This window comes from Solanum lycopersicum, chromosome 8 (genome assembly GCF_036512215.1).
Source record: "Solanum lycopersicum chromosome 8, SLM_r2.1".
Lineage (NCBI taxonomy): Eukaryota > Viridiplantae > Streptophyta > Magnoliopsida > Solanales > Solanaceae > Solanum > Solanum lycopersicum.
In genome coordinates this window covers 53,946,088-53,971,937 of record NC_090807.1, presented here as the reverse complement: position 1 = coordinate 53,971,937, position 25,850 = coordinate 53,946,088, and the positions used below count along the sequence as shown (strand labels likewise).

At 32.3% G+C, this 25,850-nt stretch overlaps 1 protein-coding gene across 8 annotated transcripts; it reads left to right on the top strand.

The window, feature by feature from the left end:
- The first annotated feature begins 16,141 nt into the window (after positions 1-16,141).
- Positions 16,142-25,540, top strand: LOC138337756 (uncharacterized). 8 transcript variants are annotated; one of them, XR_011211162.1, is made up of 6 exons: positions 16,167-16,306; positions 16,459-16,492; positions 16,764-16,856; positions 23,764-23,827; positions 24,843-24,900; positions 25,227-25,540. XR_011211162.1 is itself a non-coding variant. In XM_069288055.1 (6 exons), exons 3-6 carry the CDS (start codon positions 18,287-18,289, stop codon positions 25,326-25,328), a joined length of 375 nt encoding a protein of 124 aa, XP_069144156.1. In that variant the 5' UTR covers positions 16,167-16,306; positions 16,459-16,492; positions 18,208-18,286; the 3' UTR covers positions 25,329-25,540. The 8 variants fall into 8 exon arrangements, 2 of the variants coding, with proteins under 2 accessions (XP_069144157.1, XP_069144156.1); XR_011211161.1 differs by lacking the exon at positions 24,843-24,900 and adding an exon at positions 24,435-24,548; XM_069288055.1 differs by lacking the exon at positions 16,764-16,856 and adding an exon at positions 18,208-18,437.
- Positions 25,541-25,850: the final 310 nt, after the last annotated feature.

Genomic DNA, 25,850 nt, shown 5'->3' with positions numbered 1-25,850 from the left:
AAAGGCTTTGTATAGCTCCGGTATGGTAGATATTTCATCTCCTGTTTGGGTATAAACTATGCTAAGTAGTCCATAACTATAACATGTTTTTACTAGATTTGCATTGGTGCCTGATTGTGCTATTAACTTATTATATCCTTGTAGCTTTTGGGTTATAAAATCAGTATTAGGGTCTTTGGTAGTTGGAGATCTAGGTGTTGAGTTTAAATAATTTTGAATTTTTATAAAGGTTTTCAATATATGAGCGAGTTTTGTGGTTGTAGGCTTTTTTTATCTTGGCTTAAACTTTCTGAGTAAGTAGTTATTTGTGGTGGTATAAATAATGAGTCTTTTTGGTTCTTTGGAATAAATGGTTTATCAAAGATTTTGTTCATATTTAAATTTGTATATCTTATTCCACTGACTCCTTTTGTTGTAGATGTGCTGGCTGTAGCTGCATTTAAACAAACATTGTCATGGGTTTTATGGAGTTTCCCAACGTCTCCTTGTAGCTCTGGAATTTTTCTGTCTTCCGATCGACATAGCTCCGCATTTTTATAGTCATGCTGTTGACTTATATTTTTCATCTTTTGTAACTCTTTATCCATACTGTCCACTTTCGTAGAAAGTATAGTAATGGCTTTTATATCTCTTCCATTGTATCTTTTTCTGGTTCAGTTTGGGTTCTTTTTCTTGATAGATAGTCTGTAACAATATTCTTGTCAGTCTTAATTACTTCAATTGTAAATGTAAAATTTAATATATTTTATTCTAATCTCCTTATTTCTTTTGTTGTAACTGAATCTTCTACCTTTTTTGTTATCCATCATTTTACCTGTGTATTATCTGTTCTTATAATAAATTTATTGTAAACAATATATGGTTCAAATGCTAATAAACATTTATATAATGCGAATAATTCTTTTCTATTTATTTCCCATTTTATTTGTGCTTCTGCATAAGATCCTGAATAATATCTACAATGGTGTTCTATTTTTTCTTTTTCATATTTGTATTTTAAAACTACTCCATAACTATGATCACTTGAATTTGTTTCAACAATATAAGTAAATGATTTATTTTCATCAGGGAAATATAGTTTTGGTGATTTTTAACATAAATTTTTAATATTTCTTATATGTTCTATATCTTTATTGTCGAAATAGTATTCAACATCTTTTTTAAAGTTTTTTATGTAATGGTTTTAAATGTTTTGCTAATTTTGGTATATATTCTCTTACTTGATTTACTAATCCTAGAAAGGATTGTAATTTCTTTTTTGTATCTATATTTTCATCAAGGGTGATTTTTTTTTGTACTATGTGGTTTTGCATTTTTATTCCATTTCTATCTATTTGTATTCCTAGAAATTCTATCTGTGGTTTCATAATTTCTGGTTTCTTTTTACTTAAGCTTATGCCTGAATGTTTAATTATATGTATAAAATTTTCTAATAATCTTATATGTTCATCTTGTGTTTTAGAATATAATAATATATCATATATATATATATATATAATACAATTTTCTAACTTGTTAAAATAGTTATCCATAAAATGTTGATATCTACCTGGTGCATTCTTATATCCAAACGATAATACATTCCATTCATAGAAACCTTGCGGTACTGTGAATGTTGTTTGCTGTTTAGATTCTTCTTCTAATTTTAGGTGATAAAATCCTGATTTACAGTCAAATTTACTAAAATAGTTATATCCTTGTATTTGTCTTATTTTTAGTATTTTGTTTGGTATTGGGTAATTGTATGTTTTAGTTTTAGCATTTAGATTACGATAATCTATGACCATTCTACTTTTACCTCTTTTTTGTTCACTATGTTTTATAATTATAAATGCTGGACTTGTATGTTTACTATTACTTTCCTGTATGTAATTATTTTCTAATAGTTCATCTATATGTATTTTGAATTCTTTTAAATCATCAAAGTTATATTTTAATGGTTTCTGTGTTATTATACTATTTTCATCTATTAGTTCAATTTTTACTTTTGTCTTATGTTTTTTCCATCCTTGTAGTGGATCTTCATTGTATAGTTGTTCATTAATTATTCTGACTTTGTCTATTGTAAATATGATAATTTCTAATTGTGTTATTTGTTTCTTATTCATATTTTCCATTTCTTCATTTATTTTTTCACTTCCTTTTATTCATTCTATGGGTTTACGTTGTTTGTTATTTACTCTTTTTGCTCCTATCTTGTTCCCGCATGGTGTAGTAAGCCACCAGTGTGTTTTTGTTATTATATGTGGGTAGAATTTATCTAAAAATGGCATTCCTAGTAACATATCTTTTGTTGTAAACTCAAAATTATACATTTCTTCTATTGTCAGTATTTTATCCCATATTTGTATTTTTATATTTTTTGCTTTGTATTTAATCATACTTCCTTCATTATTAAATCCGGTTACTATCATCGGTGTTTTTAATTTTTCCCATTTATCTTCTGGTAAATAATTATATTTACATATATTTGCTTCTGCTCCTGTATCTATCATAGGGGTACAATATCTGTTGTGATATCCTTCTACAATAATTTTTGCAAGTATAAATATTTTCATTATTCATTTTGTTCTTTTAATGATTATTTTCTTATTTTGACATGTTATTGTTAATTGTTCATTTTCTATATTATATGGTTTAACTCTTTCTAACCATTTTATTCCTAATGTAATATTCTGATTTCCTTGGTAATATTAAATGGTATTATTAAGGGTATTCCTCCTATAATTATTTCTTTTTCTGTTATTTCTTCGTTTGCATTTACTATCTCGCTAGGTAATTCGGGGCACAATTGTCCTGTTTTTATGATTTCTGTTTCTAATACTAATTCTCTTGTTATATAATTTTCTTCTTGTCCTGTATTTATTAAAATTTTATATCTTCTTTGGTCTACTATTCCTGTTATGAAGTAATTGTATGGTAATATCTCTTCTCTATCTAATAAATTTTGTGGTATTTCATAGTTTCTTTTAGATGTACTCATTCTTGATGAGGTAGCTCTTGTTAACGTATTTGGTACACTTGAAGTACTTAGTCTTTCTTTTACAATTTCTAAATCTTCTTCTATGCCAATTTCTCTATAGCTATAGTCATTATTGTCTATTACAGTAATTATTTTTTCGAAAGGATTTTCTATCTTTATTTTATCAATTTTTGTAATGATCCTCTTAGTCATTTTAGAAATTTTAACCAGCATTATTATATTAACCTTTTTAGTAGATTTTGTAAATAATTTATATGACTTATAAGAATGAGTGACTTAATTTTTAGATTTAATAAAGGATTATTTTGTTGCTAAGAATAATGAAAAAAGAAAAAAATAGAAAAAAAAAGAAAATCAAATAAATAAAATAAATAATAATAATAATAATAAAAAGGGCAAAGTGCCCTAAATGGTTGAAGCCGCTGCACACGGCTTATGAGGAAAAAAAAGGAACGATCTGTGGAAAAAAAATACGCAGATAAGAAAAGAAAAGAAAGGGAGAAAAGAAAAGGAAAAAGGAGGAGAAACAACGATATTTTTATCTCGAGATATCAAGGTAATTATTCTTATCCTTTCTATTAAATTTTTGTGTAACTAGGAATAGATTTTTAGGTTAAAACGTGTATAATTTATACTAATATGTGAACTTGGGATTATAAATGTGTATAAGTATTATGGTTCAATCATTGGACAATGATTAGTCCTAATCATTGGAAAATGATTACTCCAAGATTAGGATTATTAATAGTGGAACGATAAATATGAATTGGAACATTGAAAATAAGTGGTTTCAGCAGATAGTTTTGTAGTCCGCCATTGATGTGTTGGGCAGTTAGCTTCAGCTTTAATTATTTTTATTTGATTATCATATTAGGATTCAAGTTTTGATATATTGAGATATGTGTTAAATAGTGGGTGCATTATGATCTATAAAAATCATTATAATTATGTTATTCGAAGAATTAAGATTTAACCCTAAACTTGAAATTCAGAAAATATGAGATTTGATCAATTGGTTGGAATAAAGATTTAGAAATTTTATTATAAATTTGGATGAGTTTTGGGTCTAAGCTAGAGATGTAGCAATATGAATGTTGTTAGTTTCAAAATCATATCGTGGTTATTTATTTGAATAGATCTTATTGGTTTGGAAGTCAACCAAAAGAGGAAGGCTCAAGTTTTGGAGTCATTGTTCGACTATTTTAGGCAAGTGAATTTCTAAACTCTTGTTAAGTGTATGAAATGCGTGTATTTCCTTGTGGTATATGTTTGGAAGTAAGGGGATTGGTGATGGGTTGACATGTCCACATTGATTAATTCTAATGATGAAAAAAAAGGGATAACAAAAGGCAATGTGATCAATTGTTTATGTGTGATGTGTTGAGAAAGGGTTGAAGGCTTGTTGAATCATTGTTGATGTGACTTCATATTTGTGTGGTTGTGAAGTGTGCGATGTTATGAAAGTGGTCATCTCCTCATTATTTGTGTGAACTTGTCATCTGCATTATTCTGACGCATTGGTTGTCACAAGTGTTATGTGCATTAAAAAAGAATGAGTACTTAAGAGGAACCATTTCGAGGGACGTATCGCGTGCCGCGATGGATACTATATTTCGAGGTACGTATCGCGCGCTGCGATGGTTACTATATCGAGGGTCGTATCGTGTGCCGCGACAGATGCATGGACAGACATGTCCCCCATGGGTCCCCGACTGAGAGATAGCGAGTGTGTATCACTAGGTCAGACATGCATCATTATACTTGACATTGCATTCCATTGCATTGCACATACTTATCATTAGTGAATTTGATATCGTGTTTTGCTGATCTTCTGATTGCCTTTCTGCGGAACTTGTGATTGATCAATATTGAGCTTGTTATTGCGGATATGTAGTTTGTTGAAGTATTGTTATTGAGGATATGTAATTTGTTAAAGTGTTGTTGTTGAGGATATGTAATTTGTCTAACTGTTGTTATTGAGCTACGTGCTATGTAAATTGTGAGCTGTTAGGTTGGGTTGATTTTAATGCAGGTTGTAGTTGTGGAGGTTCGGTTGGGGGTGGTAGAAGTACCCGTATTTAATCCCCTTGGCCTGTGTTTAGAGGTTTACTTGCTGAGGACCGTGTGGTTTGGTGCTCACCCCTTGCTTCTACAAATTTTTTTGTAGGTTACTAGCCCGGACTTTGTGATATTTCTCTTCTCCTTGTCTGAGGTTTCTTGGAGATTTGAGAGGTTGTTGTTTGTCGCCTCAGCGTTTTTTCTTTCTCCTTAGTTATGATCTTGTTCTATTCTAGAAAAAAGTTCATTTGAGACTAGCGTTGCTTTTGAATCAATTGTAATACTTTAGAGGCTTGTACACGTGACAACCAGGTTTTGGGGTATAATGTGAGTTGATAGTAAATTTTCCACATTTTTATTGTAATAGTTGAATTTTAGGCTTACTTGTCTTGGTGGGATAAGACGAGTGCCATCACGACCATTTTTGGGTCGTGACAAAATGGTATCAGAGCCCCAGGTTCATAGGTCTCACGTGTGTACAAGTCGAGTCTAAATAGAGTCTCGATGATTGGTACGGAGATGTCTGTACCTATTCTTATCGCTTCACTCCATTCGCTCTCATTTATGTGATGACTTGTGCGTAGTTCCTTTTGTGAATCATTGACATGTCGTGTATTCGTTTGATGTTAGATCTGGTATTAAGGTGGAAATGATATACTTATGAAACGAATGCGTGATCATATTTTAAAGAGTTGAGTAAGGTTAGTTATTATTGTAAAATAATAATAATAAATATAGTACTTATCTTGTATAACCAAAATATGGAGTGGTTCGACAATTAGAAGTTAAATGTTTGAAAAATTGACTAGATTATAAATAGTGTAATACAATTGATATAGTTGTCATACCATTAATGAGTTACTGAACAAATGATGTTGCACCAATTCAGGTCAGAATCCCTTATGTGGTTTCACAGATTGAGTGTATACCAAAGAAGGTCATGATACAACTATTACAATGGTACTGATGGAGACTTGGTTAGAATTATGGAGTGTGTTACTTTTGATATTGACCTTGCTTACGAAAGAATACATATAGCTTGGGGTAGATACAAAACTAATCCGGTAATATTTTATAGCTATTTGATGGATAAAGTGTGTGACCTATTTGAAAATGATCTTCTCAATAGATATGATCTGTTCTAGTGGTGGATGTAACGAATTTTCACGATGTGTTACTAGTGGTACATGAAAACGAACATGTTGATTGTTAAGTGCAAATACTAACTACTTTAGGATTTATCTGTTGTATTACATGCTCATACGATAAGATTTGGTGTTGAATTCATATTCGAGATACAAACTAGCTTGTTAGTACGAGTGGATGTGTTAAGCATTATTTATAAGGAAGCTTTTAGTGGTAGATCTTTGGTATGATATTGATATGTTCAGGTTGTGAAATGTATTTTGTGGATTGTAAATGAGTGTTAATTTCATCTTAAATTCCATGGAAGTGGAAATATGAATGATAAACTTATAAGTAAAGGAAGTCTCAAAAAGTATACTTGTGTGAATGTAATTGAGAATTTCAGTAAGAAAGTGCATATAAATTGAGTAAGTACCTTGGATGGTTGGCATAACTAGGTTTGGATTGTCATGTTAATGGCGAGGCTAAATTCGTAGTGAGGGAAATGACGAACTAAGCATGATGATTATTTTATGATGCATTATGATTGAAATGCAACTATATGATACGGGTGTTGGTCAAAACGATTTTTTTTATGGTAATGATAAATTTTGAGTATCTAAGGTTATGGTTGTTTCTATTTCATAAGTAGTGTGGTTTTATGGTAATGTTTAAAAGGAGTTGGGATGTCATCAAATAAAAATTGAAAAGAGCTAGAGCCATAATGGAAAGAATTAGTGGCAAATAGTTTAACTTTCAGAGCGAGGATAAAATTAGGCTATTTTACATTGTTTGCAAGGGTTGAGGATGTATCTTCAAAGGAATTTGGAGAATTGGGTTCAGAGACAAGTGATTTTACCTGTTTCATCCAGATTATGATATAATATAGTGTCACAAGTTCAACAGATTGATTAAACAAAAATAAACTATTGGATAAAACTTGAGAAAGGAGTGTACGGACGTTCAACTCGAATATGATGATTAGTTCTTTTGTGGTTTTGATTTGGTAAGGAGTATGATAAGATTTTTAGAAAAAGATATGGTAGGGTCAATGAAGAGGCAATCAACGATAAGTAAAATACGTTAAGTAAATTTTTTATTTTTTTTGGTATGAGCTAATGTTGTAAGATAATGGGATTGTGTTACATGGTTGGGATCAAAACTTCAAGTTTACATGGCAAGTTTAGATTTGTGATACTGTATCTTGTCAAGGTATGAATTGGCAAGGTCAGAAATGATCGATCACATTGAGTATGAAGCATTTAGAAGGACTTAAAATCGAGTAGTACCTTTGGTTACTTTTGATTGTTATACATAAGGTTTCTCATATTGTTGGCCAAAAAAAATAAGACTGGTAAGTGAGTTAGCAAAAAGGAGAAAAATTATGGTGTATTGAAGAGTTCAAGTTATTTGAAATTTCCGTCGTGGAAAGATTTTAAGAAAGGCAAAGGAACAATAAGACCTCTCGTACAAACATTGGATTCGGAGGTGATGGTTGTAGTGATTTCGCCTTTGAGTTTAGATATGACTATGAGATGTGAACTAGTTCGGCACCTACTTACTATGGGTTTATTATTAACTTTTCTAAATATTAAGTTTTGATTGGATTACAATAAATGACATAAGGAAGATTATACATGGTTATGTCGAGCTAGATTGTTCAGAAGGTGATTAAGTAACAAATGGATGTTAATTAGTGTGGACCTACAATTTTACATGATTAATGAGGATTGGAGGGGATTAAAATTATTTTGTTGACGAGACAAAATAGATTGTTATAATGTGTTACATAGGCATTTTATGGTGAGTAGAGGTTATGAGATTATAGTATACATAAATATTGGAGTGATCAAGGGTTTCTTTGAGTTATCGCATGAGGTAAATGATGGTACAGATGGTGGTTGAAAATGGTATATGAAAGCTGAGGTGAAGTTGACATTAAGTGTGACTTAATTATTTTACCCTAAAGGAGAAATATAGATTTGAAATTAGTGTTATCGGTCTTGGGTGTGACTTATATCTATTATGGGACGCTTAAATGGAAAGATAAGAAACCATGGTTCAAAGTCTTGGAGGCTACAATGTGCTTGCTAAGGAGAACGTGATACGTAATGACGGTGTGAAAGTAAGGTAAATGGTTGGTGTGGTTATGATATTTGTTAATATTAATAGTGTTGGCTTTGATGGAGTACTATGAGAAGTATGCAGGGTTTGGCAAATCCAGCATGTGTAAAATTGTAATGGAGATCAGACTGGTTGATTTTGGGTGGAAAAAAAAATTAAAAAAATAAATAAATAAATTGAGGAATGTAGTCAGATGAATGAAAATATTGATATGGGAATTATGGAGAAAGTATCTAGTGTTATTCGACCTTGATTCCGTATATTCTTAAGTTGACCACCTACTTCATTTCGGACATGATTTGGAGTATGATTCTTTGCACATGCCCACATTTTTTTACATCTATGAGTGAATTTCTAGTGGTGGATCAGATGTACCGATCCTCTTATGTCTTCTTGATAGGGTAGGATCCTTGGTTAGACTTGTTCACTTCGGTTATGGCATATTTGATGTTGTTTGAAAAATTAAAAATATATTATTATTTTTATATGCACAACCTTGCTTATGGGAACTTACAAAAGAACTTTCATGAATAGTTATGGTTATCCGACAGTGTTGTAAAAGGTTCTGCATCCTAGCGTGTACCACTTGTAGGGTGCTTACTTGATCTTGTTCTTCATTGGATTAGATATGTTTGATTATCCCTTGATGAGTATTCGATGTCTAAAGATCAGATTTTCATAGTTTAAGCTCATGAAAAGATTAGTTTGTGACAAGAAAATCTTAATAAGGTCTATGATGGTTTGTGTAATAGGTGTATGTGATCGTTGGTCTAGGTTCACTTCAGATTGTAGTGGGTATGGATTCAGAACGTTATCCTTGTTATGTAAGAAAAGATTTGTCGTGATGATTGTGTTATGTTCCAGTGGGTTTCAGTTTAGATTGGGTTCATTGGTTGGTTTATGCGTGATATGTAAATCTTCCGAAGTTTCATTCAAAACTTCAGTTCTTGGTAGTTGATATTTAATAGAATGTGCTAAAGATGAATTGATCACTTGGAGAGATAAACACGACTTTGAAAATCATACCTCAAGTTTTTGGTCGTGTTAGTTATTCTTCCTTCTCCTACTTTATGTTCGAGGACGAACATGATTTTTTGTGGTGGATAATGTACTGATCCTCTTAGTCGTTTTAGAAATTTTAATCAGGATTATTATATTAACCTTTTTAGTAGATTTTGTAAATAATTTATATGACTTATAAGAATGAGCGACATAATTTTTAGATTTAATAAAGGATTATTTTGTTGCTAAGAATAATGAAAAAAGAAAAAAATAGAAAAAAAAGAAAATCAAATAAATAAATAATAATAATAATAATAATAATAATAATAAAAAGGGCAAAGTGCCCTAAATGGTTGAAGCCGCTGCACACGGCTTATGAGGGGAAAAAAAGGAACGATCTATGGAAAAAAAATACGCAGATAAGAAAAGAAAAGAAAGGGAGAAAAGAAAAGGAAAAAGGAGGAGAAACAACAATATTTTTATCTCGAGATATCAAGGTAATTATTCTTATCCTTTCTATTAAATTTTTGTGTAACTAGGAATAGATTTTTAGGTTAAAACGTGTATAATTTATACTAATATGTGAACTTGTGAACTTGGGATTATAAATGTGTATAAGTATTATGGTTCAATCATTGGACAATGATTAGTCCTAATCATTGGACAATGATTACTCCAAGATTAGGATTTTTAATAGTGGAACGATAAATATGAATTGGAACATTGAAAATAAGTGGTTTCAGCAGATAGTTTTGTAGTCCGCTATTGATGTGTTGGGCAGTTAGTTTCGGCTTTAATTATTTTTATTTGATTATAATATTAGGATTCAAGTTTTGATATATTGAGATATGTGTTAAATAGTGGGTGCATTATGATATATAAAAATCATTATAATTATGTTATTCGGAGAATTAAGATTTAACCCTAAACTTGAAAGAAAATATGAGATTTGATCAATTGGTTGGAATAAAGAATTAGAAATTTTATTATAAATTTGGATGAGTTTTGGGTCTAAGCTAGAGATATAACACTATGAATGTTGTTAGTTTCAAAATTATATCGTGGTTATTTATTTGAATAGATTTTATTGGTTTGGAAGTCAACCAAACGAGGAAGGCTCAAGTTTTGGAGTCATTGTTCGACTATTTGAGGTAAGTGGATTACTAAACTCTTGTTAAGTGTATGAAATGCGTGTATTTCTTGTGGTATATGTTTGGGAGTAACGGGATTGGTGATGGGTTGACTTGTCCACATTGATTAATTCTAATGATGAAAAAAAGGGATAACAAAAGGCAATGTGATCAATTGTTTATGTGTGATGTGTTGAGAAAGGGTTGAAGGCTTGTTGAATCATTGTTGATGTGACTTCATGTTTGTGTGGTTGTGAAGTGTGCGATGTTATGAAAGTGGTCATCTCCTCATTATTTGTGTGAACTTGTCATCTGCATTATTCTGACGCATTGGTTGTCACAAGTGTTATGTGCCTTGAAAAAGAATGAGTACTTAAGAGGATGTACCATTTCGAGGGACGTATCGCGCGCCGCGATGGATACTATATTTCGAGGGACGTATTGCGCACCGCGATGGTTACTATATCGAGGATCGTGTCGTGTGCCGCGACAGATGCATGGACAGATATGTCCCCCATGGGTCCCCGACTGAGAGACAGCGGGTGTGTATCACTAGGTCAGACATGCATCATTATACTTGACATTGCATTCCATTGCATTGCACATACTTATGATTAGTGAATTTGATATCGTGTTTTGCTGATCTTCTGTTTGCCTTTCTGCGAAACTTGTGATTGATCAATATTGAGCTTGTTATTGCGGATATGTAGTTTGTTGAAGTATTGTTATTGAGGATATGTAATTTGTTAAAGTGTTGTTGTTGAGGATATGTAATTTGTCTAACTGTTGTTATTGAGCTACGTGCTGTGTAAATTGTGAGCTGTTAGGTTGGGTTGATTTTAATGCAGGTTGTAGTTGTGGAGGTTCGGTTGGGGGTGGTAGGAGTACCCGTATTTCATCCCCTTGGCCTGTGTTTAGAGGCTTACTTGCTGAGGACCGTGTGGTTTGGTGCTCACCCCTTGCTTCTACAAATTTTTTTGTAGGTTACTAGCCCGGACTTTGTGATATTTCTCTTCTCCCTGTTTGAGGTTTCTTGGAGATTTGAGAGGTTGTTGTTTATCGCCTCAGCGTACTTTCTTTCTCCTTAGTTAAGATCTTATTCTATTCTAGAAACAAGTTCATTTGAGACTAGCGTTGCTTTTGAATCAATTGTAATACTTTAGAGACTTGTACACGTGACAACCAGGTTTTGGGGTATAATGTAAGTTGATGGTAAATTTTCCACATTTTTATTGTAATAGTTGAATTTTAGGCTTACTTGTCTTGGTGGGATAAGACGAGTGCCATCACGACCATTTTTGGGTCGTGACAATTTTATTTCTTGCTGTTACTTTATGTTTTGTTGTTAATATATATAAGTTTTTACATCTTGCTGTAAATATTTTACTGTCTGGTGCTAACTCTATTCCAGACATATTCCAATATAATACTAATGATTTATCTATATTTCTATCTATTAATGCTACTGTATAATTGACACTTATTATAAATTTAAATTTTTGATATATTAAGTTTCCTTTTACTGCACTAATTACACTTTTTTCTATAGGGTGTATAATTTTATCATCTGCTAAGTATATTTCAATAGGTGTATCTATTCCTTCTCTAAAACAAGCTTTTATTAATATTTCTGTTCCTCCTAAATGTACATATTTTATAGGTATTTTAGCTTTTATATCTTGTATTTCTTTATTTATTATTCGTTTACTTAGTATAGGTATATATGCTTTTCCTCTTATATTTGCAATCTATGATATGTTCTCTCTGACTAACTACATAGTATTCTTCTTTTTGTCTTTTAAAAAAATTTCTTAAAGTAGGTATTTCAAGTACTTTTTCAACACTTAAATCTAATTCTTTTCCTTTTATTTGTTCAAAAATTGAATTATCAAATATAATTTTTTGTTCTGATAATTCTTCATTTTGATAATCTTCTTTAGATATTATTTTTATATCATCTTCAGACATTATATTTCTTCGTCTATTTCGTCATAATCTAGGTTAATATTTTCTTCTTCATTTTCAGTTTCTATATCTGATACTTCATATATACTATTGTTTTCACTTAATTCATAGTCTATATATTCTATTTGCATATACTCATCATTATCTATTATTATTTCTGCAAATTGTTTTCTTTTTGGGTCTTTGGGTAATTTACAATCTCTAGCTAAATGTCCTATCTTTCCACAATCATAACAAGTGCATTGTGATATTTTTCTCTTTGGTCTATATGACCTTTTAATTTTATAATTCTTTACATAATATCTTTGTCTTGGTTTTTTATATTTATACCTAGTTTTAGTTTTTCTATAATCTTTATATCTTTTAGTTTTTTGCTTTTTATAATATTTATTTGTACATCCAAATTGTGGTGCTGTTTTACCTTTACAACATGCTAAATTTTTATTTAGTATTTTTTCCATTTTTATTTTTTCTTTTTGTTTCTCACATAGTTGTATAAACCATTGATGTAAAAATTTTATTCTAGCTCCTAAAGTATCTGTTATTCCTTCATTATTCCAATCTTTTATTATTTTTGTACTGAATGGTTCTGGTAATTTTGTAAAATATTGTTGTCTTATTTCTTTTGCTTCATTTGTATTATATTTTGCTTTGTAATAATATTCTTTAAATGCACATGTATATTCTTCTATGTAACACATCTTACATATAGCTAATTTTGTCATAAGTTGTCTATTTATTGTTCTTTCTTTATTTTGTTCTCTTATATCTGTGGTCATGCCACCAAATCTATTTCTTATTGCTAATTCATATTTATCTAGTACATCTATATTTGTTGTTGATGGAGATCCATCCATTTTCTTATCACTTCTAAGTGTTTCTAGACTCTCTGGGGGTAGATTTTCTATCCATAATTTTGTTGTTCCTATAAATGTTCTTTCTATATATTTTGGCGTTTCTCTAGTTGTTATTTTATTATCAATTAGTTGTTTAGATATATTTCCTATCCATAGTAATATTGTTTTATTTATATCTGTAACACAATCTAGATCTAAAAAATTATATTGTTCAGTTATTGGTTTAGGTGTCCATTTTTTATTTAATATGCTATTCCATATTGTATTCGTTCTATCTGATTGTTCATAATTTTCTGTATAATATGTTGGTGGTGTCCATCTAGGACTAGTTCTAGGACTATTTCTCGGACTATTGTCTGGAGTTTTTACTCTTGATGTACTGGGTCGATTCATATCTCCTGTATTTATTTCTAATTTTTTCGGCTTATTTATCTGTTCTAAAATTTCTGTATATGTTTCACTTATATCACTCATTTCTGAGTTTTGGTCATTTATTATATCTGATTCATTTTCGTCTATTTCATTTACTTCAATATTTTCATTTAATTTGTTTTATATCATTTATTTCATTAGTTAATTCAAATTCTTTATCTTTTTCTTTCTTTTTCTTTTTGTTTAATTTCATAGAATAATTTTAACTTAGCTAATTCTTGTTCTTATTCACTTATACTTGTATTTTTTTATTTCTTCTAAATGTTGTACTTCTTGTTTTGCTTGTATTTTTATTTTTTCAATTTCTTTTGATTTATCTATTTCTTCATTTTCTTTTGTTATTCTTATCATAGCTGTTAGACTATCTTCTAATTTTGCTGTTTCTTTTTCTAACATTGAATATAAATTATTTCCTATTTTTTTATATCGTCTTCCTAGGTTTGAAAATATTATTTTTATCATTAATCCATCTTGATTTTCGTATGTCTTTTCATCTACTGCAAACTCTTCTTTATTCATTAAATTTATAAATTATATTATGTTGTAATTTATATTCAAGGTGATCTATTTGTATTTCTAACATAAATATAACTTTTCTTTGTACTAATATTGATTTATTACATACTCCTGCTAACATATTTTCTATTAATCTTTACTAATATTGATTTATTACATACTCCTGCTAACATATTTTCTATTAATCTTTCTTTCCTATGTTGTAGTTCTTGTATTTTTTCATCTATTTTTTCTATCAATTGTTGCTTATATATTTCTTTGTTTATATTGCTTTTTCAAATAACAAACATATTTATATTCCGTTTTTGAAGTTATATCTATCAAATGATTTGTCTTGTCATTTCCTATTTTAGTGAGTTGTGATAATTCATATTCTATGTAACTTTTTCCATATGTTTCGCACTTTTCTTTCTATCTTGGTTTTTGTTATTTTAGTTTTCTTACTTGATGTTGTATTACTCTTCATGTTTTTTAAGAAAATATTTTTTTATAATATTCTTCTTTAAGTGGTTCTAATCTTTGTATTTCCTTAACATTTTCTGTAATATATTCTAAATGTTCAATTTCTCTAGTTGTAAAATAATCGTATAAATTTTCAATTAGCAATTTTTCAAGTAGTTCTATGTTTTCCTTAGTTTCTTTCTAATATTGTAGGTACATATAATTTATCATTAATATCTAAATAATTCTAGATCATCATATAAGTCTATATCAAAATTATTATCATAAAAATCATCTTGTATAACTAATTCAGCCCAACCTTGAGTTGTTACTTCTATTACCTCATATGTCAATAATATATCATAAATTATTCTTTTTATATCTGTATTAAGACCTTTTAATATATAGAGTATTAATATCTTGTAATTAACATCATCATCTAATAAATAGGAGTTCATTTTAATCATGTTTTCGCTAAAATTTTATTCCTTCCAACCTCTTAATAGATTATACTTATTTATTATGTAATAATAATGGTTTAATAATCATCTCGTCTGGTCACTACTACAGTTTTCTTCTTTTGATTGGTTACCCTAACAGCGCCTCAACTTTGTTTACTCCCCTAAACGGCCTTCTTGCCTATCGGTTTCAACCTTAGGATGGCATAGTCTGAGCATACCTATTCGCAGAATATTTCTGTAGCAAACTTTCTAAAGATGGTTATTAGAACATTATTAAAACATGATAAACAATTATAATCAACAAGAGATTATCAGGAATAAAGTAGTTTAGTTACTCATGAACATAAATGAGTATACCTATTTTTGTAGATTTGTTGTTTCGAATTTGTTTTCCATATCTTATTTGATTATTATCTGGCTCTGATACCAATTTGAGGGGTGGAAGCGGATCTTTAGAGAAAAGAAAGAAGAAGAGAATGAAGAGGAGAGTTGATCGGAAGTAGCTTGCTTATTACTGAGGGAGAAGCCCTCTATTTATACAACAATTTTACAAACTTGGCCAATAGAAAAAGGCCGACATACTTTACACGTGGTCTTATATTAATTGGCCGATACAAAACGACAAAATATTTTAATAATAATGGTCTTTTACTTTATTTATGGCCGACACTACTTTTTACATATGGCCACCTTATCTTTGGCATGTGCGTTAGTGAAACAAATAGCTCAGTCCTAGCGGATAGGACAATACTTCCCTTGGAGAAAGCCAACCTGGATTGGACCATCTTTTCCAGCCAGATAGCGAGCGATCACTCAGCAATGAACATTTATTGCTAAATTCCTTGTAACTCCTGAGTGGTATAAAAAACAATACGAGAATCGAAATCGCACCACGAAGGCCGTTGTTAAAACCCTATTCTATGTTAATTGGATATATATATATATATATATATATATATATATATATATATATATATATATATATATATATATATATATATATATATATTGAAAAAGACAAAAATAAAATACCTCAGATTTAAAATTAAGGACATCAAACTAACCTGTCAAAATTGAATTGAAGACTTACGTGTCCTCATAGCAACATTAGAATAGCGACTATTGACTTTCTCATCTTCATCCCCAATTTTCTTTTGCTTCGTCTCCTCTTTAGCTTTATCTGTTCAATTATTTTCTACTCGCACTGTTAAGGTTATTATTATCTCTTCGCTATATACTCACTTTTGTGCTTTCTTTTTTCGTTGATTTCTTATTTGGATTTGTATGCTTGTTTTAGCTTTTGCTTATTCTGTGTTTTATCTTCTCTAATACCAACAAATTTTCTCTTGTTTGGTGTGCTACAGAATTCCAGTACCTCAATATCATGCCATTAACTAGGTATGCAATTGAATTGTTAAATTATTTATGTGTTTGCATATTTTGGGGATTTTAATTGTTTATGATGTTCTCTATTCATTTTAAAGAATGTCTTTTTAGCTTTTTACATATTTATTCATCCATACATATATATTATGTATTTAATGAATCTTCTACTAATTTTAAATAGATTATGCACCTAAGATACTTGGTAAACTTAACTTCTGCATTTTTTACTCATGATATGTATTATTTTTGTGATGAAATGAAAATTACTTTCTATGTGATTTAGTGAAATAATCCTTGTTGGAGAAGAGAATCTATAAAGATATGCAGTTGTTCAATGTAGTTTTGGAATAAACAAATCAGAAGGCCATCAACTTAGGTACCTTTTGTTTTGTAACTGTAGAAATTTACCTTGTATATGATTTAGTAACTCACATTAATATTTCATGTTCATATATACATTATTTAGAGGGTGTTCGATTTTAACTTTTGAGAGTGTTTGAAAAATAAAAAAATAACTTAAATTAAGTTATGAAGTGTTCAACAAGTGTGAAAAATAGCTTAAAATATTTTAGCAAGTGTTTGACAAGGTACAAATGACTTATAATAAATTTAAAATGACTTAAGTCTGAAATCATAGGTACTTCTGCTTTTTGTTTTTTGACGTAAAAATCATTTCAATTTAATTTTTATTTTTGACTTAAAATCTACTTTTGTTTAAGTCAATCCATATGGGCTCTGAAAGAGGGTCGATTTATTTTTATCGCACATCACTCTAGGCAGTGTTACAAACGTCTGTAACACTCAACCTACTTACACCTACGAAATTGACTAAGTATAGAAATACTTAAATAGCAAAGCCAAATAGCAAGCAGAATTTATAAGAATCTATCCCAACTTTTATCAATCTGTAATTAATACAAAGGAAGGCTTCACGAATTAGTCTAAGGCTAAAAACACCCTGTCTCAACCTTAGACGAATTTCCACCTTTAAACAAAATTTTTGCACAATGGCAGTTACATGCGCCAGTTACAAATGACACCTGTCCGACACTTGTCATCACAGGGTTCAAAACTAACTTTCCAAAATCTATATTTCTAACAGACGGAATCTAATTCAAATTACATTCTTATCTACACGAAATACTAATATTCTAACACTTGGAATATTTCAGGCTTCATTCCTACACTTAGAATATTTCTGCCAGCTTCCAACACTTAGAATATTTTAGCTTTCTTCCAACACTTAGTTTTATTTCACCAATTCGGGTGAACTGCCTTTGTTCTTGGCATTGTCAAGACTTCACAGCCTTGCCTAATCAAGTCAACATGCTTTCTTGCCAATGCCCTTAGCCCGCACGTAAGCCATGTACATTCAAGCTGCCTTGCCAACACCCAAGCACCTTGAACTTGTGTTGCACTGTTTTGCCCTCATCCATGTGAAGACCAATGCCCAAGTCCTTGACATGTCTGCACGTAATTAGATCAAGTAGTTTGCGGGTCTAACAGACCACCCGCACCACTTGAACTCGATGTCCTCATCCAGACTGTTTGAAGGTAGTCCTCGATTTGAGCATCAAACTGCCGTAAGTCTTTTGCCTTCTCCTAAACTGCATCAGCTGCACTCTTTCCTTTCCAATGAACCAAGAATTCTGTCTTAGTATTTTTCTTACTTGTGCCCAAAACCCGGTGATCAAGGATCTTCTCAATTTCAGCATCATATTGTGTAGGTACTGATGGAGGAGCCCTCTTTGACCTGTTTCTATCCGGATCATCTGCATCTACAAAGTAAGGTTTCAAGAAACTCACATGGAAAGTGGGATGGATTTTCAACCTTTCTGGCAGCTTCAACCTATAAGCAACTTCGCCCACTCGTTTCACCACTTCAAATGGACCGTCATACTTAGGAATCAAACCCCGATGTCTGGTCTTACTTACAATCTATTTCCAGATTTGTGGGGTAAGTTTCAGCAACACCTTGTCACACACATTGAACTCAACTGTGCGACGATGTTGATCAGCATACTTCTTCATGTGCCGCTGAGCCTTGCGCAAGCTATCTTGTGCCTCAAATAACATTTCAAGTCTGTCCCTTGCAACCCTGTATGCTGCTGGACATTTTCCCTGATTTTTAGATTTGGCAACATCTAGTGGCGTCATAGACTGCCTGCCTAACACGATTTCAAAGGGGCTCATTTCTGTTGCAGACGAATTGTGCATATTATAGAAAAATTGCGCAGTGTCCAACAATGTTACCCAATTCCGTTGACTTGCTGTCACATAGTGTCTCAAGTATTCTTCCAACAAGTGATTAATTCTTTCCGTCTGTCCATCTGTTTGTGGATGATTTGCAGTAGAAAATTTTAATTCAGTTCCCATCATATTGAACAATGCTGTCCAAAATCTACCAGTGAACCTTGTATCTCTATCACTCACAATGTCAGCCGGAACACCAAAATACTTAACCACATGTTTATAGAACAAATCAGCAGCAACTTCAGATGAGCATAATTCAGGAGCAGTAATGAAAACAGAATATTTTGAAAAGCTGTCAACTACCACCATGATAGATGCTTTGCCATCTACTTTAGGGAATCTAGAAATGAAATCCATGCTTACTGATAGCCATGGCCTTTCATGAACAGGCAAAGGTTGCAGCAAACCTGCTTCCTTCTTACGTTCTGTCTTGTCCACTTGACAAACATGACAAGTCTTGACGTATGCCTCTATATCGTTTTCCATTTTCGGCCAAAAATAAACACGAGACCGTAAGGCTAATATCCTTTTAACACCGGGATGTCCAGCCCAAGCAGAATCATGCGCCTCTTTCATTAAGTCTTTGCGCAAGCCGCCCTGATTTGGTACAACGATTCTCCCCCCCTTTAAAATAGAGCAGATCGTCCTCGATCCAATACCGTCTCATTGTGCCATCTTGCACTTGACCCATCCATTTAACATACAATGAATCATTTGCAGCACATAGCCTGATTCTATCATAGAAATCAGTTTCCAGTTTTGAAATTAAATATACTGGAACAAACACTTCTTTTTTACTCAACGCATCAGCAACCTGGTTGTGTTTTCCTGGTTTATGTTCCCACATAAAATCATATTCCGCCAGGAATTCTTGCCACCGTGCTTGTTTAGGACTCAACTTTTTCTGTGTCTTGAAAAATGTATTTGCCACATTATCAGTTCTTACTACAAACCGAGTACCCAAGAGATAAACTCTCCAAACCTGCAAACAGTGTACCACCACAACCATTTCTTTTTCATGTGTTGAGTATCTTTGTTCAGCATCATTCAATTTTCTACTTTCAAAGGCCACTGGATGACCTTCCTGCACTAATACGCCACCAACTGCCTTGTCTGACACATCAGTGTGCACTTCAAATGGTAACTCGAAATCAAGCAATTTGAGTATAGGTTCAGATGCAATAACATTCTTCAAATTCTGAAATGCTTCATCACATCGTTCAGACCAAACCCACTTTGTATCTTTCTTCAACAAATCTGTCAACGCCGCTGCCTTTTTTGAGTAACCAGCAATAAACTTTCTGTAATAGTTAGCCAAGCCAAGAAACGACCTCAAATCCTTCACATGACGAGGTGCCTGCCAATCAACAATGACTTGCACTTTCTTAGGATCCATTCGAACTTGGTTTTTACTAACAAGATGCCCCAAGAACTTTATCTCCTGTTGATCAAACTCACACTTTTCCATCTTGACATAAAGTGTGTATTTTCTCAATTGAGACAAAACCAAACTTAGGTGATTAACATGTTCCTCCAATGTTCGACTATAAATGACAATATCATCTAGATAAACAACAACAAAGTCATCGAGATATTCAAACAATACATTATTCATTAAGTTGCAAAATGTTGCCGGGGCATTAGTCAGCCGAAATGGCATTACAAGGAATTCATATGAATCATATCTAGTTATACATGTTGTTTTTGGTTCATCATCCTCTGCTATCCTAACCTGCCAATAACCTGCCCTAAGATCAAGTTTTGTGAACCAACATGTCTTGCTCAACCTGTCCATCAAATCTTGCACCAATGGAACCAAATACTTGTTCTTTATAGTTGCCTTGTTCAGGCCTGGTAATCTACACACATTCACATCGTCTCATCCTGTTTCTTTTGAAATAAAACAGGAGCACCATACGGGGCCTTAGACGGCTGAATCAGTCCAGCATCCAAAAACTCATTCAATTGTTTGCATAATTCAACCAATTCCTTAGGAGCCATACGATAAGGAGCCTGTGCAGGAGCAACTGTACCAGGCAGCAACTCAATCTTGTTATCAATATCCCTCATCGGTGTAATTTCTTTGGTAATTCAGGGGGCATAACATCAGCATACTGTTTAAGAAATTCAGCAACACAGTCAAGCACGTCCATCTTCACATCAGGTTTCACTTCGACTAAGGCAGCAAGTATAGTGTCATCACCCTTCTTCAGCCCTTTGTCGATTGACATAGCAGACAACAACATTCCTTTGTCTTTCTTCTTTGCAACTTTATTAATGTTCCCAAATGGATGAACACCTTTGAGAAATCCAGCATTGCTTCCATTCATGACCATCACTCCATCTAAGTGAGGAAACGGAACAAACTGGAATTTTCTTAGGAAATCAATCGCAAGTATGATTTCAAAGTTACCAAGCGGCATCACCATCAAGTTATGTTTTACCACCCAACTTCCAGTCGACATAGACACATCATAAGCCATGCCCACAATGGCTTGTGCCTTAGCATTGACTGTTTTGACGTAGGAAGGGCTTTTAGACAACTTAAGCCCCAATTTTGTAGCAATTTTCACATCTACAAACGTATGAGTAGCCCCTGTATCAACCATTGCCATCACATGTTGTTCTTTCACTTTCATTTCTATATGAATTAGGAAGCATGAGTATTCGAAGTGCTAGAGATTTCTCCAACATTATTAATCCCTGTAATGTGATTGAAGGACAATCCCAATGGGTTTGCCATTGCAGCCACGATTTCTTCATCCTCCTCCCTTTGATTCATATTACCAGCAAGCAAAGCATTCACTTTTTCTCGGTTTGGATAAGATTTGTCCAAATGAGGACCACCACAAGTCCAACAACCCTTAGAATTACCATCTTTATTTTTCGGTCTATCTTTCCTATCCTTCATCTGTGCCTTTCCTTTGTCATTTGCATTGTCCTTACGACTATCCTTTTTCCATTCCCCTTTCTTATCATTCTTTTTCTTTGTTTTTGAAGTGGAGGGGACATCTGTTAAAGGACGAGTCGTCCGGAAATCAACCAACGAATCTGCAGCAGCAATTTCCCCAGGCAGATCTTTAACATTCTGCATCCTGAGTTCGTTTTGAGCCCAGCCTTGCATGCTCGAAATGAAATTGTGTAATTTATCCTCATCAGACATATTCTGAATGTCTAACATCACAGAGGAAAATTCTTTTATGTATTCCCGCACCGAATCCGTCTGCCTTAGCCTTTTCAATTTATCCCTTGCAAGCCAAGATGCGTTGCTAGGAAGAAATTGATCACGCATTTCTTTTATCAACTTATCCCGTGTATCAATTCTAGGACGACCAGCACTCACATCATCTGTATTTCGAGTCCTTCACCAAAGTTTAGCATCACCCGTCAAGTACATTGTGGTAATATTTAACTTGTCGGCGTCAGGCACCCTTGCAGCAGTGAAATACTGTTCCATATCCCAAATGAAATTTTCCAGTTCCTTAGCACTTCTTGCGCCACTAAAGGCCTTAGGTTCTGGAATTTTAACCTTAGATGATTCCACACGACTTGAACTCAAAGTAGCCACAGCCCAACACAATACAACGAGCTCTGCACAAAGGTTCTCATTTTCTTTCTGTAGTCCCTCAAGTTTTTGCGTAGTTGTGGTACGAAAATCCAAGATTTTGGTGATATGATTATCAACATTTTGTCGATATCCACCAATCTCCCCCTGAACTTTCTCAGTGTCAAGTCTCAAATCAATGATTTGTGTATATAAATCCACAAACGTAGGGTCTCCCAAAATATCCTCAGTAAACCCCAACGAAGGATTCAATTTTTCGTGCTAGTTCCCACAGTCCTGCGTTCTTCACCATCGTTTAACCGTGCTCTGATACCAATTGAAAGAGGGTCGATTTATTTTTATCGCACACCACTCTAGGCAGTGTTGCAAACGTCTGTAACACTCAGCCTACTTACGCCCATGAAATTGACTAAGTATAGAAATACTTAAACAGCAAAGCCAAACAGCAAGCAGAATTTACAGGAATCTGTCCCAACTTTTATTAATCTGTAATTAATACAAAGGAAGGCTTCACGAATTAGTCTAAGGATAAAAACACCTTGTCTAAGCCTTAGACGAATTTCCACCTTTAAACAAAATTTCTGCACAATGGCAGTTACATGCGGCAATTACAAATGACGCCTGTCCGACACTTGTCATCACAGGGTTCAAAACTTACTTTCCAACAGCTATATTTCTAACAGACAGAATCTAATTCAAATTACATTCTTATCTACACTAAATACTAATATTCTAACATTTAGAATATTTCAGGCTTCATTCCAACACTTAGAATATTTCTGCCAGCTTCCAACACTTAGAATATTTTAGCTTTCTTCCAACACTTAGTTTTATTTCACCAATTCGGGTGAACTGCCTTTGTTCTTGGCATTGTCAAGTCTTCACAGCCTTGACTTATCAAGTCAACATGCTGTCTTATCAATGCCCTTAGCCCGCACGTAAGCCATGCACATTCAAGCTGCCTTGCCAACACCCAAGCACCTTGAACTTGTGTTGCACTGTTTTGCCCTCATCCATGTCAAGACCAATGCCCAAGTCCTTGACATTTCTGACGTAGTTAGATCAAGTAGTTTGCGGGTCTAACAGGCTCTTAGAATTGTGTTAATGCATATTGATATCTATCAAAACACAATGTAAAAATTTGTTTCCTACAAAAATTGAATAACTATTTAGATAGTTAACATATACAGACCATCATATATATTTTGATGAAAAATTACTTTTTCCATCTCATAGTATGTCTCTATGTATAATAATTGAATATCTACACTTCATATGATAAAAGTTGAGGTTAATAATTATGTGGTAGATTAAATGATGCAATTTTTTTGAACGTTAGATAGTTTTGGTTCCTGTAATTAGCAAACATATATTACAAACGTGCCACACTTTTTAATTCCTGGTCATATTCCATAGTGTTCATCTACATTCAACTGAGTTTGGTTTTTTGAATTTTCAATTTCAGGATCTCTTATAGTTCACATTGCCTCATTGTCTTTTACTTCCGTCATTCTTCTTCATTGCATGAGGTAAAGATACTAATATTTTATCTTAAGGTTTAAAATTGGAGTTTTAATAGTTTAATTAACTCACAATTGAGAGATGGATCTGTCAATTGAAACATTCAAAGGTGATATGACTATTGTCAATTGAGAGCTTCTCGATTCAAAGGTGATATGACTAGATACTCGTTTTTGGCTTCCCTTTCATTCACATTTTATTTTGCGTCATTGACAAGAGAAGATTCTAAAGGAACCTCCTCCTATTTGATCCGGAGGAATCAAAAGAGTTAAAAAGAAAAGCAATTGATGTCATATCAATATGTGATGTCCATTTTTTTATCACTTTCATTGATAGTTTGTGAAAGGTAAGTTGACTTTGTGTTGCAAAAATAGCACTGGAATAAGGTTTCTCTTAATTAAAGAAAAAAATCATCTCTCTTTCACCTTTTATGTGCTTCGCTTGGCTGAAGTATCAAGATTAGTGATGTTTAGGGGTGTCGAATGTGGTGCAAGTTTCGAAGTGAAGCAATAATGTCCTCATTTAAAAATACTGAGAAGAGAGAGGTTGACGTCAAAGATGAATTTTGACAAAGATAAATGCTTCCTTAAGATTTCTTATGATAAATTAATGAAGGATGAAGGGGAGGAAACATTGAAAATGAGGAATATTGACAACAAGTTTGCTTCTTACGAGATGAGGAAGGATGAGATTAAGGAATATCTTGTAAACACGAGTATGAATCAAGGGGTGAGTACCCTCTGTTCTCTCTATCTAGCTCGATGGTGGTCCTTTTTTCACAACAAACACGTTATGTTATTATAACATATTGAAGTTTTCTTACCTAAATGTCTGTTGAAATGTCTTCACATTATGACTCAACATAAATGCTTTTTTTTACTTATATTTGTTAAAAATGCGTTCATTGTGTGTCTGTATATTGCATAAAGAATATCTTGAATGAAAAATAGATAAAAGAGTAATACATATCAATTTATTGGGAAAGGACAAATTATAAATATATTATTTTTTTCATCATGAAAGAATATTTGTTGAGAGCTCAGATTTCATCCAGTGGGGAAATTATTCTTACAAGAAAGAGGTATAGATGCTAAAACACATTCTTTGTTATGGTCTTTTATTATGTTGTGATGATGTCCTAACTTTTCTTGTAACAACTTGATGCTCTAATCGGATCACTGAATGCCAAGGGTGAAACAAGAGTGACTCTTGAAAGGAACTGGAAAATCTCTACCTCAAAATAGTTCGAGTTGAACTTCGAATGAAATACTTTTAACTTTATTTTATATTTTAAAATCATATTAAAACTGGTAATTGTTTCATGATCTCTTATTTGTTTGTCTATTTTACTTTTGAATTTCAATGTCTGAATTGCTACTTATGTTTTACTTCTTCTTTTTTTGGCAGATGTTAAAACAAAGGAGTGTTAGCGACATGTTCATCGTTGAAAAAACATTGATCATCAGTGCAACACAACGTTTCATTTATTTTTTCACCGTTGTGTTGTAAAGATGTTCAAAGCATATAACATTCATGTGAAAATATTTGTAATCTTTCACCTCCATAACCTCATCCGTTATAATCTTGTTTAATGTCATGCTTATGACTAATATTTTGTATGACTCATGTTACATTATAAGTAGAGACATAAAGCTTCATATTGTATAGACTTGAAGATTCGGTGAACACTTGAATACTTGGAAGAATAAGAAATTCTCTCATCTCTTGTCTTCATATTTCTATTGTTTTCATCTTCTATATTTCTTGTCTTATTAAACTTTAATTTTACAACACGTTATCAACACGATTTTCCAATTTTTCAAATTAAGTTTCAACTTGATTTTTTCCACCCATGATAAGAAAAAGGTAAAGATAAGGTATGTAATTTTTTCAAGTTAAAAAAAACAGTTATTGGGTTATGTTTAGATACATATTGATTGGATCATAATGATTGGTTACTTTTGTACCTCTTTATTTTTCGTTATCTAAACATTTACTTGAGTTATTAATATATAATATTTGTACTTATAT

Excerpts from the sequence above, each read along its gene's own strand:
- LOC138337756 (XM_069288055.1), top strand. The coding sequence starts at position 18,287 with ATGGAAAGTGGGATGGATTTTCAACCTTTCTGGCAGCTTCAACCTATA. Across the intron at positions 23,828-24,842 it reads ATTCTTCTTCATTGCATGAG|AATATTTGTTGAGAGCTCAG; the intron begins GTAAAGATACTA and ends TCATCATGAAAG. Across the intron at positions 24,901-25,226 it reads ATTATTCTTACAAGAAAGAG|ATGTTAAAACAAAGGAGTGT; the intron begins GTATAGATGCTA and ends TTTTTTTGGCAG.